Here is a 17,989-nt window from a genome sequence, read left to right on the forward strand (position 1 = left end):
CCTGGTCTCCTCATATTCTTAAGTGATTAAAATCATAAGGTTGTAAGAAAAAATAATTACTGATCAAATTCTTTATTAATGTTAAAAGCCAAGAATATTTGAAGGAGATTCTGTAAAGTCTACAGAATTCATTTGGGTTCTGGTTTTACCAAGGTCCTGTGTGAAGAGATGAGGACATTTTGTGACTATTAATATTTTTTGGGAATATCTCTGTATAGGATAGCTGACAAGGCATGGCTGTGAATAGAAAATAATTTCAAGTTGCAAAGAAAAACAGTAAGACTACATGCTCCCTTGTCCTTCATGCTTTTCTTCAACACTCATCCTACTTGTCAGTCCTTTCACAGAAAGAATGAATTTGTTCTTTTCCTCTAAGCCACAGGTGTCATCTGATTTTTAAATTGTACATCTAAGAGAGACACACAGTCTTTATTCTTGTGTAGTATGGGACCATCATCTGGGAGACTGGTTTATTCCAGCCAAGTTAATTTTAACTATTTTCTACTCTCTATGCTGAAATTGAAATACTGGAGGAGAATATTACAGGAATTTTCCTACTGTGATGGGATTTAGTCATCTATTTCATTTTAAAACAGCTATCAATTCAATAAAGCTATATAAAAAAATACAATGTTAAATCAATATTTACTGTCCAGACAGCTCTGGCTCATTTATACAGTCCTGCTGTGATACATTCACTGGCAATAAGCTGAAGTCAATACATGTGAAATAAGCATTCAGTAATGGACCAGTCTGTTGTATTGATATATTATTGACATATTGACAAGCCTTCCTCAATATATTAACTTCTAGCTTACAGTAGTAAAACATCAAGGGTATGAAATTCAGTGCTACAACAGAGGCTACCAGTATGGTTTACACACACTTTGAAAATTTAACTCAGTTGTGACATTAGATGAATAGTGTTGACTTTTTCAGAGTGTGATGTGAGTAATGTGCACCTTCATTATTGCTGCACCTTTTATAAGTTGTTAGTGGCTTCTGAAGGAAGAGATCAATGTTATAGAAAGGTGACAGTATCAGGAAATTTTAACCTCTTCATTTTATTTGATTTTTATCCTTTAGTATTCAGTCAGTTCTCTAAAAGGTTATTAATTTAAACCAGAAAAAGACAGGGACATAACATGTTTGGTAAAAAGCCTCCATCAGACCTGATGTGTTTTACTTAATTTACTGTCTTATATCTTCCTCCAGTAATTGGAATGCAGATCCACTTCTGTCCTTTTAATTTCACCTGGTCAAATGTTTGAAAAGTCAGTCATTTGTTTGATGGATAATTTTTTTCTGAACACACAAACTACGCAGGGTAATTCTTGGTGCTGAGCTCCTGGAGTGGGCAGCCCAGGGATGGCCTGCAGCAGACACCACAGAATCAGCTCCAGGGGCACAGTGACACTTCCCCCCAGCACATTAAACAGGGCCTTTGTGCCCCGTGGGGACATCCCTTAGTGATATTCCTCATAAGTCACAATCGCACTTCCGTGCCTATCTGTCTGTTGTAAATGCTTAGGTTGTTGGTTTTCCCCCTTGCTACAAAACAGGTAGAACAGCTGGTAGTCAGGTGTTTGGACATCTGGAAAGTAACAAAATTCAAGTAAATGCAGTTGTAGGAAGAGGATTGCCTTTTATTCTGTCAAGATAACCTCTCAAGAGGACAAACTGAATCTGTTTTTGTCTGAGAATGTGTTGTACATAGTCCTGACTTTTTAGTACTCATTATTCTATGAAGTATTTATGCTAATTTGCTGAATTCTTAGGCAAAGCGGATTACAGCTCCATTTACTACTAAGAGTACTCTTAAACCCAGTCATGGATCTATATTTAAAAGTGTTATTTCAGACTGTGCTGGTGATTCTTCTTGTAGCAACTGAGAGCAGCCACTAATGACCATAAGGGAAAGGGTTTAGGAGACTTCAAGTGTCAATAAATGAGGCAAGTTCTGTATTTCTTCGTTTTATTGAGACTTTTTCCCCAACAAAATTTTCTTGAATTTTTTCTATCTGTTTCTTTGGTGAAGAAGCTTCAAATTGTCTCCTTTTCAACAAAAAGATGAAGTCACCTATCATGACTGATTGTTCCTTTAAAATAAGAGAACACATTTGCAATATGTTCAATAAAATAAAATCAGCAGCATTATAATGTCTGTCTTGTTATAGTGGTAAAGTTAAAAATGAATAAAGATACATAGCCCAGATCTTACAGAAGTTTTTCTTCAAAAACATTCAGTGGTGAAGCAATCTGAAAAATATGGGAATCCTATGCATTTCCTTGATAAGTGTTTACTAGCTTCCCTTTTGATGGCTCTGATTGCCTATACAGTGTGGTTATGTGGAATTGTTGACATGAAAATGTGAGAGATGAATGTGGGTCCTTGCCAGCTTATTTCATTCAAGCAAATGGAATAAATTGAAAAATGTTTTTACTAGAAAAAGTGCCAAGTATCAAAAAATAAAATTGTAGGTTCAGTTTACAAGGAAAAAGGAAAGGAAAAAGGAAAGGAAAGGAAAAGCTCTCGTTAAATATAATGCTAATTGCAAAGGATTTAGAGTTGTGTGACTAGCTAACAGCTCCTTCCATGCTTGTCCATGAGGGCAAATGTGGCTGTGGGACACTAAGCAGGGAACTGCCAAGCAGTGACAGAGGTGATGCTGCTGCCAGGCCTAGAGCAGAGGGCGTGGCACAGGGATGAGCCCCATGTCAGGGTCCCCTCCCAAGGGAGACCACCAGCCCTGTCTGTCTCTGCCCACAGCCCAAACTCCCATGTCAGCCTCCTGGGGCCTTTTTTTTTTTTTCTCAGTTTCTTGGAATATAGTTATTTTTTTCCTCTTACAGTATACTGAGTAATTTGGTCAGTACCATAATACTAAGTATTTTCACTACCAGAATCTAAATGGCTTCCCTTCATTTTTTCATAAAACACCAGCCCAAAATGTATTTCGTGAAACTGCAGAGAGGTGTGTTTGTGGGTTATTTGGACTTTTTTTCCTTCATTTTGGCACAAAGGGGAGAGGAGAAGAAATTTTACACTGTAAATACTTCTGGGAAAGGGAAAAAAAAAAGGGGGATTTCTTTATGCAGTGCAAATGAAAGCTAATTTAAACCATGGTACATTTGTTATGCAGTTCGAAATGCAATTCATTAATTAAGAAGTCCTTTCTTATTCAGGTTAGCCAATACACATTTGCAATGTGCAGTTACAGAGAAAAGAAGTCTGAGCCTCAAGAACTGATGCAACTGGAAGGATACACTGTGGATTACACAGCTCCTCACACAGGTACTTTCCATTATTTCGAAGTAGCACAATGTATTTGTGTAAAATAACTGTTTCAGTTTGCTTGTTTTGATCTAGCAGCAAAAACTCCCAAGGTTCTTTGGCAATTATTCCACTAGGACATTCTGATGAGAAAAATCATGCTTTTAGAAATAAGTTTGTTGTAAGACTAATGAAAAATAAACTTTACACTAAAGTTTCCTGAAACATTGTAAGACCACATATAATACAAGGAGAAAACCCCTTTTCTCTTTTTGAGAGTGGTGGCATGTGGCAGTATACTGTGAAGTGTATTCATAGATAATTTAGAAAAGAAGACAAATTATGACAATGCCTGTGAAAGACAAGTTATTCATAGTAATCAAAAATAAATTTGAAGATATCAGAAAAATCTCCACAAGTTAATATTAAAATGGAAGAGGGAAATCACATGCAGAGAAAAACAATTCTGCCTATGCAGTGGAGGACTACGAAATTAGGAGACTTCTGAGACATTAAAGATTGATCTTTGAAAATGTTGTGTCAATGTTTAGAATAATTGAGATGGCAAACAATGCTCAGAAGGCATTTGGAAAACCGAAACAATTCTGTCATAAAGAAATCCCAGCACAGCCATGTTGACTGTTGTGTCCTGTTCTCGTTACGTGCTCTCAGAAAAAAACACTGGATTGAGAAAAAGGACTAAGGAGGAGCAGCACTGATAAAGGATATGGAGCTGTGTCTGTTCAATAAGAGATAAAGTTGACAGGGATTTCCAGCTAATAAAATAATACCAGGAAGGAGAATATGTTAAAAAAAGCAAAATAGCATATGGCAGAGAGAAGATGAGTAAGAAATAAGTTGGAGCTGAATTTAAAGTGGAGTCATGTAAATACTTTCTCCTGTGATTTCTACATTTATTCTACTTCTGTTACTTCTTTGAATTACCATTTGATCCTTATAGCTCTATATTTATCTTATTTCTAGGTGATAAATACCTATAAAATGTTTTAACACCCTCCACACACACGCATACTCTGAGTAAAACCAATAATGTAATAAACATTGATGGTGATTTAGAAGTAACTTGTATTTATCAAGATTACCTTCTTATTTACTTCTTCAGGTCTTCAGGGTGGTCGGATGTTTTTCAACGCCGTTAAAGAGGGCGATACTGTGATATTTGCCAGTGACGATGAGCAGGATAGAATACTCTGGGTTCAAGCTATGTACAGAGCCACAGGTCAATCTTATAAGCCTGTTCCTGCAAGTCAAGCTCAGAAGATGAATCTTAAGGGAAGCAATGCCAACACAGATATATCCCCACTTTGTAAGTTGGCTTTTCTTTTCTTTTGTGGCGTTGGTTTTGGTTTTTGCTGGTAAAATATGTAGCAGTTCCCTCAATGAAGTTTAATTAAGCAGAACTTATTCACTAGGCAAATGTGTCTAGCCCTTCATTGTTAGCCAGAAGCTCTTTAACTCAGATTATTATTAACAACAAGGGAAATCCTGACTTGTAGGTCATTATTTTTATTATAATCCATGAAAATACAGCAATTAGCTTCATATTCGTTACAATTGACCCATATATTACCATGGAGACGGTGTTTGGTTTGCATTGTATTTTTCATTAGCCAGCCAGTGTAGTGTTGAATAGAAAAGCGTCAATCTATTCTCACAATTTTTATAGATTTAGGTCAGCTTTATCCTACATTGTATGTATTAGTTACCAAAAAATTGCTATGCAGACAGTACATTGTGAGTTGAAAGGCAATAGATGGTCTCCTGGATTTATTTTGGCACATACTGTAATATTAAATTACATATTAAAAAAATTTTTAAATTATTCAGGTTTAAATTTTCATCACCTTTCTTTGAGGAAAGTATGGTTTCAGAGAAATCGAGGTAGATAGCATATATTAAACATATTTTAAATCTTCATATTATCTCTTTGAAAGTATTCTGTCATGTAGATATCTGCACAAAGGAAGGGTTTTTTTATGTTGCTACGGAGGCTGAGTGCAATCCAATGACCTTTTGTAGTAGCCATCAGATTTCTGGAACATCATATGATTATTGTACAATAATCCTTCTTCATTATCATATAACCATACATGCATAGTGATAGAAGGGGGACATATGTTTTAAACTAAACTTGGTTTAGTGTCTTCAGTCTGTGGCAGGTTGATCCAAACCCATTCTCTTCCCTCAGTCCTGCTGTCAGTCTCACGACCTTCTAGTCATCCTCTAATCTTATATCAGTTTGCTTTTAGAAAAGAGTAAAATGTGCTTGTTAAACTTAGTAATATTTGTCTAAAATCCTGAGGAGCTCTCAATGTCATTGAGCTTTCCAATGTCAAGATCATTGAAAAAAGTTTAATCTTACAAAAGCACTGACAGTTTTTCATCTGAAACAATTTGGAAGGGCATTAATCTGAAACACTTTGTCAAGTAATCTTTCGTTATGAGGCCATTAAGGTGAAGTTGGATATAGGTAACATTGCAAAAGAAAAGGTGGGGCAACAGCCAAGTGCTTCTGCTCACCTCCTCCCAATTCCCTGGATTTGTGCTGGGTGGTGGGAGTTCACTGTGTTCCTGCCTGATGTCCCTACTTCATGTGCATCAATTAGAAAGTACAGAAGAAGTGACCACTGACAGCAATAGCCAGGGACCTGCTCCTGGTTTTGGACACAGTGTTTACCTGGAAGTGAAAGCAACTAGGAAACTCTGACCAGGGGGCAATGAAAATTATAGAAAGAAAAAAGTACAAAAAAACAAATTATAGAAAGAAAAAAGTACAAAAAATCACAAATTTGGATATGCTGAAACTGTGTTTTCAGAGATAAAATTACTGATAATGTTAAAGAATTAAACAGCAAGATTGTCACGTCTTGATATTATTTTAGAGGTGCTACAGTTCTTAGGTGGAAACCACAGAAAAAGTAAGAATTATTTTAAAGATGTTTTAAGAGAAGCTCAAAAGCCTAAAATATTATGTAATTTTCTGTCACGCTTATGTATCTACTTGCACAAACTCATATGACTTGACTGTATATAAAGCAAATTCTCTGTTTAAATTATTATTTTCCTTTGGGTTTAATATACTTTAATATTGATATTTTGTAATAATTCACAAAATAATTCATAACTTATAATAATTCATAAATTTCTTTGCAATAGAGTAACTCGTGGAATTTAATTTTATGTGATATTTTGAACCATTGTTTGACTGATTTCTGTAATACCCCAGTTCTCCCTGCATGAGGAAATTCTGTCTCTTATTCCTTCTCTTGTACTTGAGTTAGAAATGGGCATAATCAAATTAATCCGTTTTTAAGAAACTTCAGGAACTGGGGTTTTCAGATATAACCTTAAATCATTTTCTAAGAATCCTACTTCCTGTAAATATATACTGTGCTGAGTTTCTTGAGGCATGGTTTTACTGCTAAGAAGACTCTGTAGTTGACCTTTTGTCACATTTAAATAGATTCAGTTTCACAAGAAGTTAATTTTCTTTTCCCCTAGAAAAATGTTTACATGAAGCTAAGTGCCTTTTATTTTTAATCAAGATATAACACCTCGTACTTGAGAGATGGCATATATATTAAATGAAATTAATTTCCAATTTTTTCCTCTTTACTGTGGTACATTTTTAGTATTAGGAAATACAGTTTTGAACAGATAATTTGTCAGTTACTATTTTTATGATTTTTAGTTTCCTATTGATGCACAATTTTGGCATTTCCAGCCAACAGAAGATCACATTGTTTTATTTTCTGCAGTATATCATGCAATGACATCTCCGTGTACAGAAAGCAGAAAAACTAGCTTGGGCTTTGCAAAATAAATGTCAGTTAATGGCATTCAAACCTCAAAAGTCTGTCCCCATTTTCTTTATCCTCTAAGATGAAAAATCAACTCACCCTGATAAAATGTTCCAAAAGAATTTTCAATAACTTGGAGAAAATTAAATATCTTTAAACTGCAAGATGTAGAAAAAAAGATAACTTGAGGAGAAATGTTTCAATAATTTTCTGTATTGTACTTAAAAAATACCTTCTTTCATCCTGAAATTTTCTTGGTAGTTGTGGAAAACATCTGAAAGTGGTATTTACCAGAATCAAACCACTGTTGTACTTGTCCAACTTCTAAAATGCATACTAGTAATTTTTTTCATCTCTAAGTAACTTGGTATTGCAGTGTTGTGGTATTAGGTGACTCCAAAACAAAAGTGAAGACAGGCTAATGTCAGCAATGATCAAGAAAAGGAGACTGACCTTCAGATCCACTGTTCTGTATAAGCACGTTGAATGAAAGAATAGAATCTTTAAGGGTGCATGACTGTAGAATAGCCAGAAGTTTCCCAAGGACGTTAATGTTTCAGGAAATGTACCAATGAAATACAGATTAATTTAAATCACATAAAGGTTCAGGAAGTGATCCCTTTTTTAATGAGCAATGTATTGGGAGATATATTCATTCAGTTGAAAAGGCTGCTGGAGTACTCAGCACTGCTAATAACTTGTTCGTGACACACAAGTTAAGAGCAGCACATGAGGGGATTGTCATGTGTTAATGAAGAAATACAAAGCCAAGCATCATTCTGAACCTACACCCTCATGAGTTCAGAGGGGTGAAGAATTGGAAGAGACAAATATCTTGCAATTAATTACATTTTTAGAAACAAACAAGTCAAAGCTATTTTTTTATTTGACATAGTTTTCTCGGCAGGTTTGGTGGCTTTATGTCCACCATACCCTTTTGCCCATTTGGAAGACTGGAGTAATTCCACCGTCCCTGCATGTTTCCCCATTCCCCTTTATGTCCATTTCCTGCTTGCCTCCACCCATCCCCATCTCCCTTTTAGAAAGAAAATGTTTACACCAGCCTCCACCACCTTAGGCAGCCAGTAAGTCTGCTGTGGTCTCTATTCTGTACTAGTCAGGAACATGTAAAAACTATCTACAATCTTCTTCAAATTTGCCCTTCTACAAAATACTGGCAGTCAGTCAGTGTGGTATCCCCAGTCTGACAGTCAGACCATATGGGCCAGCAGCTTTCTCATTCCCTGCCACTTTCTCTACAGAAGTTATTTCATGGCCTGATACCTAAATTATAAAGTTCTGGGGTCACAGATTGTCTCTTTGGCCTGTGTAGTACTTTGGAGTCCTGGTCAATGATCAGGAGTCAAAATGTTCCCAGTGTAAGCTGTCACCATCTGCCTGGAGTGGCACTTGAAGGAATGTAATGCATGTCTTACCACTGTCTTTTCCGACCAGTTCCAGCCCCTTCTGGAACAGAGTCATAGTTCTTACCCTACAAGTCTTAGTCTTTCAATCTTTTTAATCCCTACAGTACTAGATTGCTTGCCTCTACCTTCTCTTCTTTCCTGCTTGTCTGAGGTAGTTCAAATTGCTTTTACAATGCTTAAAATCAAGCAGAGATGTTACTGAGAGCCACAAAAAGGAGTAGGTCACCACCCAGCAAGGCCAGTACCTGTAGTTCACCCTAGCACAGAGTAGAGATGGTGCAGGAAATGTGTATTTGCTTCTAGGCTGGAATGGGGCAGAGATGCTGTGTAGGGATGCTAGAACCACTTGAGAGTATGCCATAAACACGAAAATCTTGGCAGTTTTAATTCAGTCAACTCTGTGTGAAACAAGTCACTGAGGATGTGATGATTTTAATGCCTTTGCAGCTGGACTAAAATTTAAAGTTTCTTGCAAAGATGCCAAAAGGCATACTTAGAAAGCTGTTCTGCCCTAATGAATATCTTTGTCGAAAAGAACACCCAAAGAATGTGCTAAAACTCCTGTAATAGCTTTTGTTAGTTTCTAACATCGCTTGAAAATATATTTATTTGTCCTAGTTTCCAAAATATGAAATACACAACCTGAAACAGGCAGTGCAACATGGAAATTGCAGCCAGTGATTTTGAAGTAAAGGCAACATGGAAAGCATGGCAACAAATTTGATTAAGAAGGGAAGAAAAACTAATTGTGAAAAAACAAGAAAAATATCTTCCCAATATTTTCCAAGATTGAGAACATATTGTGAAAAATGAATTTGTATATTTTCCTTAACTATATGACAATATAGCTCCTCCTATGCCTTTTGCATTTGCATGTTGTTTGAACAGGACATATAAAGCTCATTTATGTAAGAATTGGAAAAAAAGCAGTCACTCTAACAATTTTTAAAAGTAGAGTTTTGAGTAATTTTTTTAGTCACAGTCACATACCATTTATGAATTCCTCATGATCCTTGCTCAAATTCTTTTTTTAAATTCCTTTTTGTTTCAAAATATTTGCTATATTTGTTATCTTGTTTGTACATCATAGCAATAAACAAAAATATAATGTATTACACTAGATCTATTTTTCTGTTATTTCCTGCTTGCCTACAGCTGGCAAAGGTAAGTTTTTAGTTGTTTTTCTGTTGCTTAAATATATTTGATAACAGATCTTCTGTTACTGTTTGACAATGTTATTTGTACTACTTGATTCACTCAAAAAGATGATCAGTCATGGATCTTTCTTTTAGAATTAAATCTAGCAAATATTTATACTTTTAAATCAATACTTTTGCATATTTTGCCCAAATTCTGTAATAGCAAATTCTGCTTTCACAAGCTGTATTGTGTTCAATAGGTCACATTACTCATTATGATCATCTGGATACTTTATCAGTGTGCTGGATCTGTTTCATTTGCAGCATCCAATCTCATGATTTCAAAATACTTATCAGTACTTATACCTTCTCTCTTAAAAGGGGGATTTTTTTATATTAATGTGGTTAACCGGAGAAAAAAAACAGAAGTTATTTTAAGAATGATTCAGCTCTGTATAATTTTCTAAATGGTGGCAAAAAGAAATATTAGTACTTTTTCTTTTTTTTCATATGTCTTACTATGAAAAATGTTTGTAGTATATGGTAAACCTGATATAAGAAGGAAGACTTATAAGAAATGCTGAAATTAGTCACTTGCACATTAAATATGATGGATTTGAAAAGAGTTTTTTCTGTGTTTGGATATTTTGGAAGCTACAGATAACTTCATATGTTGTTCAGTACTTTTGGTAATGTAGTTGTGTTGACATCAGTTGTTTATGTTTGAATCAATGTGTTTAAATACATTTAAATTGCACTAATTAACAGAGAGCATTTCCTGTACCTATGTCAAAAATATGAGCTAGGTTTGTCATTAATGATAGGCTAGTCTAATGCCCATTGAAATATTGCTAATCTGTGTAATCACATATACTATTTCAAGCATTTAAAATACGTGCTGCTGCTTCTCTGGCGTGATGGTCTCATACCTTACACCATCGACATATTGTCATACTGTTTATTTGCTACATCCACCTTGGTGAAATCTGTCACATGGATGTGACTCTTGCTTTGACAATGCAAAGCCAAGTGATATGAATTAGTTTCTGCATCTTTCTAGGATTTGATGTTGCAGATCCTTCAGCTTGAATTAAATAATTCTCCCATCCACAAATACAGCTGAAAGTTGGACTTGACATGGATCAATATGATCTGGGGCTAAATTTCTAAATGTGACTGATTATGTTAGCATCATGCCCACAGATCAATATTGAGTTTTATTATGAACCTGACTCTATAATTGGGTTTAATCAATAAACTTTTGTCTCCTTTCTTTAGAAATTTTAGATTTCTACTATGCAGGTTTTCAAAATTGCATTTAGGATACACTTGGATCTATACTTTTCTGGTAACGAATATAAAAAGACCTAGGTTTGAATTTAAAAGAACAAAGAGCTAAGACCCTATTGAAAGGGGAAGTCAATTTTTAAGTTGATAGGACTGTTCACCCCACTACAGTCTATAGAATCCAAGACAGCTAATGTGCTAATACGTAACTAGTCCTTTTGGGCACTGTAAGGCTTTTTCTGTCCATACTAGATAGATAATTCACATTGAAGACTTTGACAAAACATAACATTAATGAAAGCAATCACTAGAGCTTCTCTTTTGATAAACCCGCGGGGTTTAAAGGCGTTGAAAAATGCAATCTGTGAAGAACAATAAATTTGGGCCTTTGATTGAAGTGCCATTTGGGATGGTATGCTTTCTCAATGTATTTACACAAAAATGCTGCTCCCTTTTTCAGTACACTTTGCTGGAAGGTTGAAGGAGCTCTTTGCCATTACTACATTAAGGTTTGTCTCATTAAAAGCTGAGTACAAAAAGAAGGCTGGAAATGACCTAGCTCAAGCCAGTGTGTTCATTTCTGCTCCAGTTTGCCATTTGAGAAGTAGGCTTCAAGCCATGATGAATATTTCTATTAAGTGGTACTTTGAACTGCAGTAAAGATGCTCTTTCTTTTCTGAAGAAATAAATGCATAAACCTGTTTGGGCTTCTTTTATTTTTTTTCTTTTCCTTTTTTTTAATATTTTGTGGTTATTTTGCTAAAATTGGGAAGAGAGCCATACTAAACCAGGATATTACAGAATATTTTTCACTTCTGCTCATAACATTGTTTTTAAATTGAAACATTTGCAGAGCCCACTAGAAAACAACACTTTAATACTTTTTTCATGTACTATGTTAAGTTTTCTGGCAGCCTTTCTAAATTTTGAGTTATCTGTCAGTGGGTAGCAATTTTTATTTCACTGTTACACTCCATAAATTGGTATGATTGATAGAAAAATAATTCAGTAATAGTATTTTCAGATTAAAAGATCAAGATTCTATAATAATTCACCTGCAAGCATCTCTCTGCATGAGTTATTTTTTTTGAGATATTTTCAAGAAAGCTTAGATATTGAGACTTATATGCCATGCGTACACTGGTGTTTGTAAGTCGGTGCACACACTCACATGTATTGTTCTGCACATTTTTCCTTTGTATGACAGATACAGACCGTGGCCAGAAACATGGCATGGATGAGTTTATTTCTGCTAATCCCTGCAAATTTGACCATGCTTCCCTCTTTAGACTGCTTCAGAGACAGACCTTGGATCACAGATTGAATGACTCCTATTCTTGTTTGGTGAGTACTGGCTGGAAGATACAAAGAAGTGAGAAATAGTTGTTACAAAGTAGTCCTTTCTTCCTTGTTCATTCACCAACTGCAGTTGTAGGTGGAATAAAGGGTCCAATCGATTGGTTTTAAATTTGAAAAATTGCTTTTTAATTTGAAATTTGAATTTTTTTTTAAATTTAAATTTGGTTGGCTGCTGTGCCACTCAATAGAAAGCAAAGAGACACGAGCTGTCTTCAGTTTTATCAGCTGAAATTTATCATGTCCTCCGGGGAAGTTTGAATAAAAACAGAAAGTTTTGACAACAGCAAGAACTCCTGTGGTAGAATTTACTGACCCCTGTACTGGCATTTTAAGGTCCAAATGTAGTTGCCTCAGCTCAGACAATTTCACCTGTCTTATAATTCTTCATTCCACTCCAGTGTGAAGGAAAAACACCAAAGAAGGGAGGCAGACCCATAAGCAATATAGATACATGGGCATATATGCATTACCTGAACTGCAAGTAACAAAGGGGAGTATGGTCATTAAACAAAAGCAAATAGAATGTGATCTCTGTATCAAAAGGAATGTTTTCTGCATTCAAATACCATCATTACCGTCGTAAAAGAAGTTTGCTGCAGTTTCCTTTTTGTACAATCATTTTCTGTTCTGTGCTTTGTGAACTAGTTGAGGATGGGGCTGCTTCAGGTTTTGTTTCCATTAGGAAAGAAAACCAGCAACAATCTCATGGAAGTTAATCAGATTATGCACACTCGTTAAACAGGTTTCTATGGGGCAGACCTCGTTCCAGAGGTTTTATTTTTCACCTGATATTATATTATGCCTGAAATAGTGATCTCTCACTAAGAATCTAAAACGCCTCACAGCACATAATTTTATTTTCACTTTAATGTCCCAACAGCAACAAAAAAAAGATAGTGGGGATTTTTATTTATTTTTTCCCATTGCTCTGACTAGTCTTGTAATAGAGATAACAATTGGAATTTTTAGGATTATTTGCAGTTGTTAAAAAGGGGAAAAATATTATTTGATGACAGTTGCCTCCCTTTTAAAATACTGCCAGATACATATGTATAGAAAAGTTAAAGGACTCATTTTCTGTCTGTGGGTTGCACACTGTATCAAAGAGGCCTGAAGGTACATCTGTACAAAGTAATTGGCACTCAAAGAGAAAATGGTTAGCTTTCTACCAGTGCATTGGGGTCAAACTCTTTTTTATAATAATAATATAGTAAGACACTTAATATAACCTTGAAATCAGGAACTTTTAGAAGAGGTTAGGTGAAATGCACAGTGCTATAGCAACCATAAAGCAGATGTATTTCTTACCGTTCTTTTTTAAATTCAGCTTTTAATAAATGGAATGGGTGATTTTTTTTTTAACTGCATATTTAATGACATTTTTTTATTTTAAAAAAATTGGGAATGTCAAGATAACATTAGAATACATGGGCATGTATTATTAAGTGTGATTTTTCTTTTCTCTAACAGCTCATTTCCCATAACCTTTTCAAAACAATTCATCCCTTATTTCAACAAATACAGTATAACCACGCATATGACTTGTAAAAAAAAATTAAAAGTGTAGGAATTAATATTATGCAAAGTTCTGTTATTTAAAAATCCATCTGTTAATTATTATGTAACCTGAATTTCTTCAATTCTACTTTCTTCTTGGAATAGGGAGAGTATTGAGGAGGTGGGGGATTTTGGGTTTTGGGGGATTTTTCAATTATAAAATTAAAAAAAAAATGTGGTTATCTAATACCAGTATTTTGTAGGACATGGTTACATGTTTGAGAGAATTGTGCATTATGTGGGATTGAACAAGGGCAAGGAACGTACACATTTATATGAAAAACAACCACACAAACAGATCTTTTAAGAGAGACTGAAGTTAAATTAATGAGTTCTTTAAAATTTTGTATTCTTGTCACAATTATATCTTCTGAGAATGAGCAGAAATTTTAATAGTTTGCTTTTGTACTGCCAGGCAATGATATGCAACATTTTGTTGTGTTTTCCATAAAAACAGGGAGAGATAAGTGACAATGACAACATATCAATCACAATAACCATTGTTGATTATATCTAGGGCTAGCATATTGCAAAAATACAGTTAAAATCCCTTTTCTTTCTTCTTTCAATAGAATAGCATAATTTGTATCAAACACTCTGTAAGCTATATGAGGCATTGCAACATGATCAGATACTAGATTAACATGCTGAGTATTGTTCTGGGTTCTAAAGCTAAGTGTTCTCTAGAAATAGATGAGGCTCCTTAAAGGCAGTGGAAACACTGATTTCAAAGAAATTAATTAGGAGCAAAAATTATTAAATATTAAATACCACTGAGGTGTTCTTGTTTGCAGATAGTATGTTAAATTGGAGAGTTTGAGGAGAATATAAAGCTTAAATTCATGTCTCAAACAAGTACTTTAGTGAAGTAAAAAAACCACAGATTTTTACAACTGGTGTGAATATATTTTTAAGTTTTGTTCAGTAGTATTTCTGCTGATATTTTGTACAAATATTAACCATCGGATCTTGCGGAAGTGTTCACAAACATTAGGGAAATACTGGTCTTCAGCAGCTATATTGATGTTACAAATTCTTTATTTTGCAAAATCATTTTGCTTAGCCAAGTTATTTGTATATTTGAGTTCAGGTATTCCTCAGTCTCTCTTAAGCATTTGATGAGATTGAATAATGAGAGATGGTGAGAGGGAAATATCACCATAATCAAAACAAGAACAAAGAAAAATGCTTCCGTAGAACAGCTGTGCAGCATTTGTAGTTTTCCAAGGTTTATGTTTTTCTCCATGCTGCTTTTTGGAAACTCACTCTTGTTACTTCTTACCATATTTCTGCATCAAGACTCAATTATATTTTTTACACTCTGGATTCACTCAAGAACTGTTTTTATCGTGTGAAGGAGTCTGTACTTTGCTCATGTCTGTGTCAGGGTTAAGCTGCTCTCTTCAAGACTCTGACCAAGAAATCTCTCAGTAAGCTTGAAAATATCTCATAATTATTTCAGGTCAAATCTTACTCAGGTGGCTTATAACAAACTACCTATCTTTGCATCTCTTTGCTAGTAAAAGTTGTTTTAAAGTTGTTAGAAGTGCATGCATGTTACATGGATAAAGGGTTGAATTGTGGTAAGAATGTTCAAGTTGCAGCCGCAGAGAACTGACCATCCAGAAACTGTGCTTTAACGTCCGTGTTAATGTCCCTCAGCATTTCCCAAATTTTACTTTTTACCTTATGACTGATTGCTAAAGCAAAATAAATTGTTTTGAAGTGTTAGTTTATTTTAGGCTTTGATATATAACTTAATCTGTACCAGACCTTGGATGTATTAGCATGTTTTTTTGTAAACAGGGTGTTTCATAGTAGTGGTATCTCATAACTGCAAATAGTTCCCTGACATTTAATCCTTTCAGAAAGAGGTTATTGTAGGGTCTAGCTTTCAGTGCCATCAGCATTAGTCAGATGGAATCATTCTAATATAAAAAGTTTTCGTAATGGACATAAAAATCTATGTTTCTATTCTTTGTCTGATTTAAAGCTGAGTGGGAAAATAATCCTCAGAATGCTGTGTGTTTTTTTGCCTTTCAGGGCTGGTTTAGCCCGGGTCAGGTCTTCGTGTTGGATGAATACTGCGCTCGCTACGGGGTGAGAGGCTGCCACCGCCATCTCTGCTATCTCGATGAACTGATTGAATATTCAGAAAATGGTTCTGTTATTGATCCAACCTTGCTGCACTACAGCTTTGCATTTTGTGCTTCTCATGTTCATGGTAACAGGTAATTTAATGATATCTTTTTTAATCCATAGTATTTAAATGTGCAGTCTAAATAAAAGTTTTTATGGGCTCTTGCGTTCACCAGGTAGGGAGCTGCAGACAACAGAAGTTAGTTCATGAAAATTTCTTCAGGGGTACTGGAGGTTCCATGCAGATTACTGTCAAAAGAAATCTCCTTTTAGCATATAGTGTCTTAATGCAATATGTTTTCAAGATAAAAAACTGTTAAAATTATATTCTTCATTCTGCATTTATATTGTGGTACTAAATGGTGTTTCCAGTAAACATTTTGGACAATTACGCAGTTTGAGGGAAATTTTGACTCTTTCTGCAGTCTGTAGCTTGGCAACTTATCATACTATATATACTGTGTTCTTCTGTCTGTTTTTCTCTCTGCTATCACAGAGAGAAATAACATATATTGGGAATTAGCTGTAAGCCCCAGCCAGGAAGAGCTAGGACACTTCTGGAATCCTTTCCACTAGACAGGTAGACTACTTCAGGAGCTTTTGGCTACAGTGATTGTCTTGGGATGATATCTTCATTCCACTTGCAAGTGAAAGACATCAAAAAAAAAAAAAAAAGTTGTCGCTTTGCTATTTTTGCACATTTTTTAAAAGAAGCTTCATCTATGTCTTATTCCAGACTGTGAGAGGACAGGCTCTGCTGCTGGAGAGCACCAATTGCAGATCAGATCATTGGATAGCTCAGGTCAGGAGGGACCACAGGAGTTCTCTAGGCAAACTTCCTGCATGAAGCAGGGTCAGATATGAGGTCAGAGCAGGTTGCTCAGGGCTTTTTCCAGTCAGGACTTTCCCCCGTTTGAACCTGTCTAATTTCAGTGTAATTGTATCTATTGCCTGTTGTCTACCACCCGGTACATCCAGAGGGCTGTCATTCAGTCCACCTCAACACCTCCTGTTCTCCAGGCTGAACAAGCCCAACGCCCTCAGCCTCACATCAGAGCATGTGCTCTGGTGTCTGACCATCACAGTGGCAATTCAATAAAGTTGCTCCCTGTCTTCCTTGTTTTTGTGTGGGAAGTGGGGCTGCCAGTCTATCAAATTATAGGAGAACATGCATTTATGTCTATTTTGTGCACTAGAGTTGTAGACTGCTGTATGGAATATGTTTAAGTCCAAAAATAACAAGGAGAAACCCAACAGATCCTCCCAACTGAGCCAATCCTGCCACTAGGGAAAAACATCACAGTCCCAAAAGGAAATTACTTTCAGGAGGTCCCCAAACTGAATCTTGATTAGGATTGGAAGAGAGATTTTCTGTCCAAGATGTGTGCTTATGTTGCTTTGCTACCAGTCAGCCACAGAGGCTGTTTTACTTGTCCTCAAGCCAGGGAAGAAGAGCTAATCCTTAGGAAGGATATTGTTTCCTTCACAAAGCCTCATCTGGAGTTGGGGATTTGTGACCTGAGTGATTTCATAGTGGCAGTATAACAATAATAATACATGATAATAATATCCAAAATTGAAATGTTTTTGAATGTGCTTGAAATGCTGTCAAGAATCTTAACATTCATACCAGTAAGTTAGGAGATTTCTGGCTTTTATTTGGTAACCTGTTCTCTGTAAAAGCATGCTTCTTCGTCAGTTCCTCAAGAACCTGACACATTCGTATTTCCTATTGAGTCCAAGTCTTTGTTGTTTCTCGCCTTTTTATTATTGGAGTCAACTTAAGAAGACAAATATATGTGATAATTGGTCAAACTTATTTCAAGAATTCAAAAGAAAGGTAGATACATTTCTTTCTATTTCATAATTTGAGTGAAGGACAACCATGCACGCAGTGCATGAAAATATCTCAGAGAGCACATCATTTACACAGTGGTAAGCACTCTGTATTCTGTCTATTCCTACAGTACAGATATTCTCTGAATA

At 35.5% G+C, this 17,989-nt stretch overlaps 1 protein-coding gene across 3 annotated transcripts in view; it reads left to right on the forward strand.

The window, feature by feature from the left end:
* CADPS2 (calcium dependent secretion activator 2) overlaps positions 1-17,989 on the forward strand; it is a 280,371-nt gene that overhangs the window by 172,916 nt on the left and 89,466 nt on the right. For all 3 annotated transcript variants that reach the window (XM_041405503.1, XM_041405505.1, XM_041405506.1), the window contains exons 10-13: positions 3,187-3,295; positions 4,398-4,601; positions 12,156-12,292; positions 15,908-16,095. In XM_041405503.1, coding sequence (XP_041261437.1) covers positions 3,187-3,295; positions 4,398-4,601; positions 12,156-12,292; positions 15,908-16,095 — 638 coding nt within the window. The remainder of the gene's footprint in view (positions 1-3,186; positions 3,296-4,397; positions 4,602-12,155; positions 12,293-15,907; positions 16,096-17,989) is intronic.

The sequence above is a fragment of the Onychostruthus taczanowskii genome, unplaced genomic scaffold, assembly GCF_017590055.1.
Source record: "Onychostruthus taczanowskii isolate IOZ18803 unplaced genomic scaffold, ASM1759005v1 scaffold23, whole genome shotgun sequence".
Taxonomy (NCBI): Eukaryota; Metazoa; Chordata; class Aves; order Passeriformes; family Passeridae; genus Onychostruthus; species Onychostruthus taczanowskii.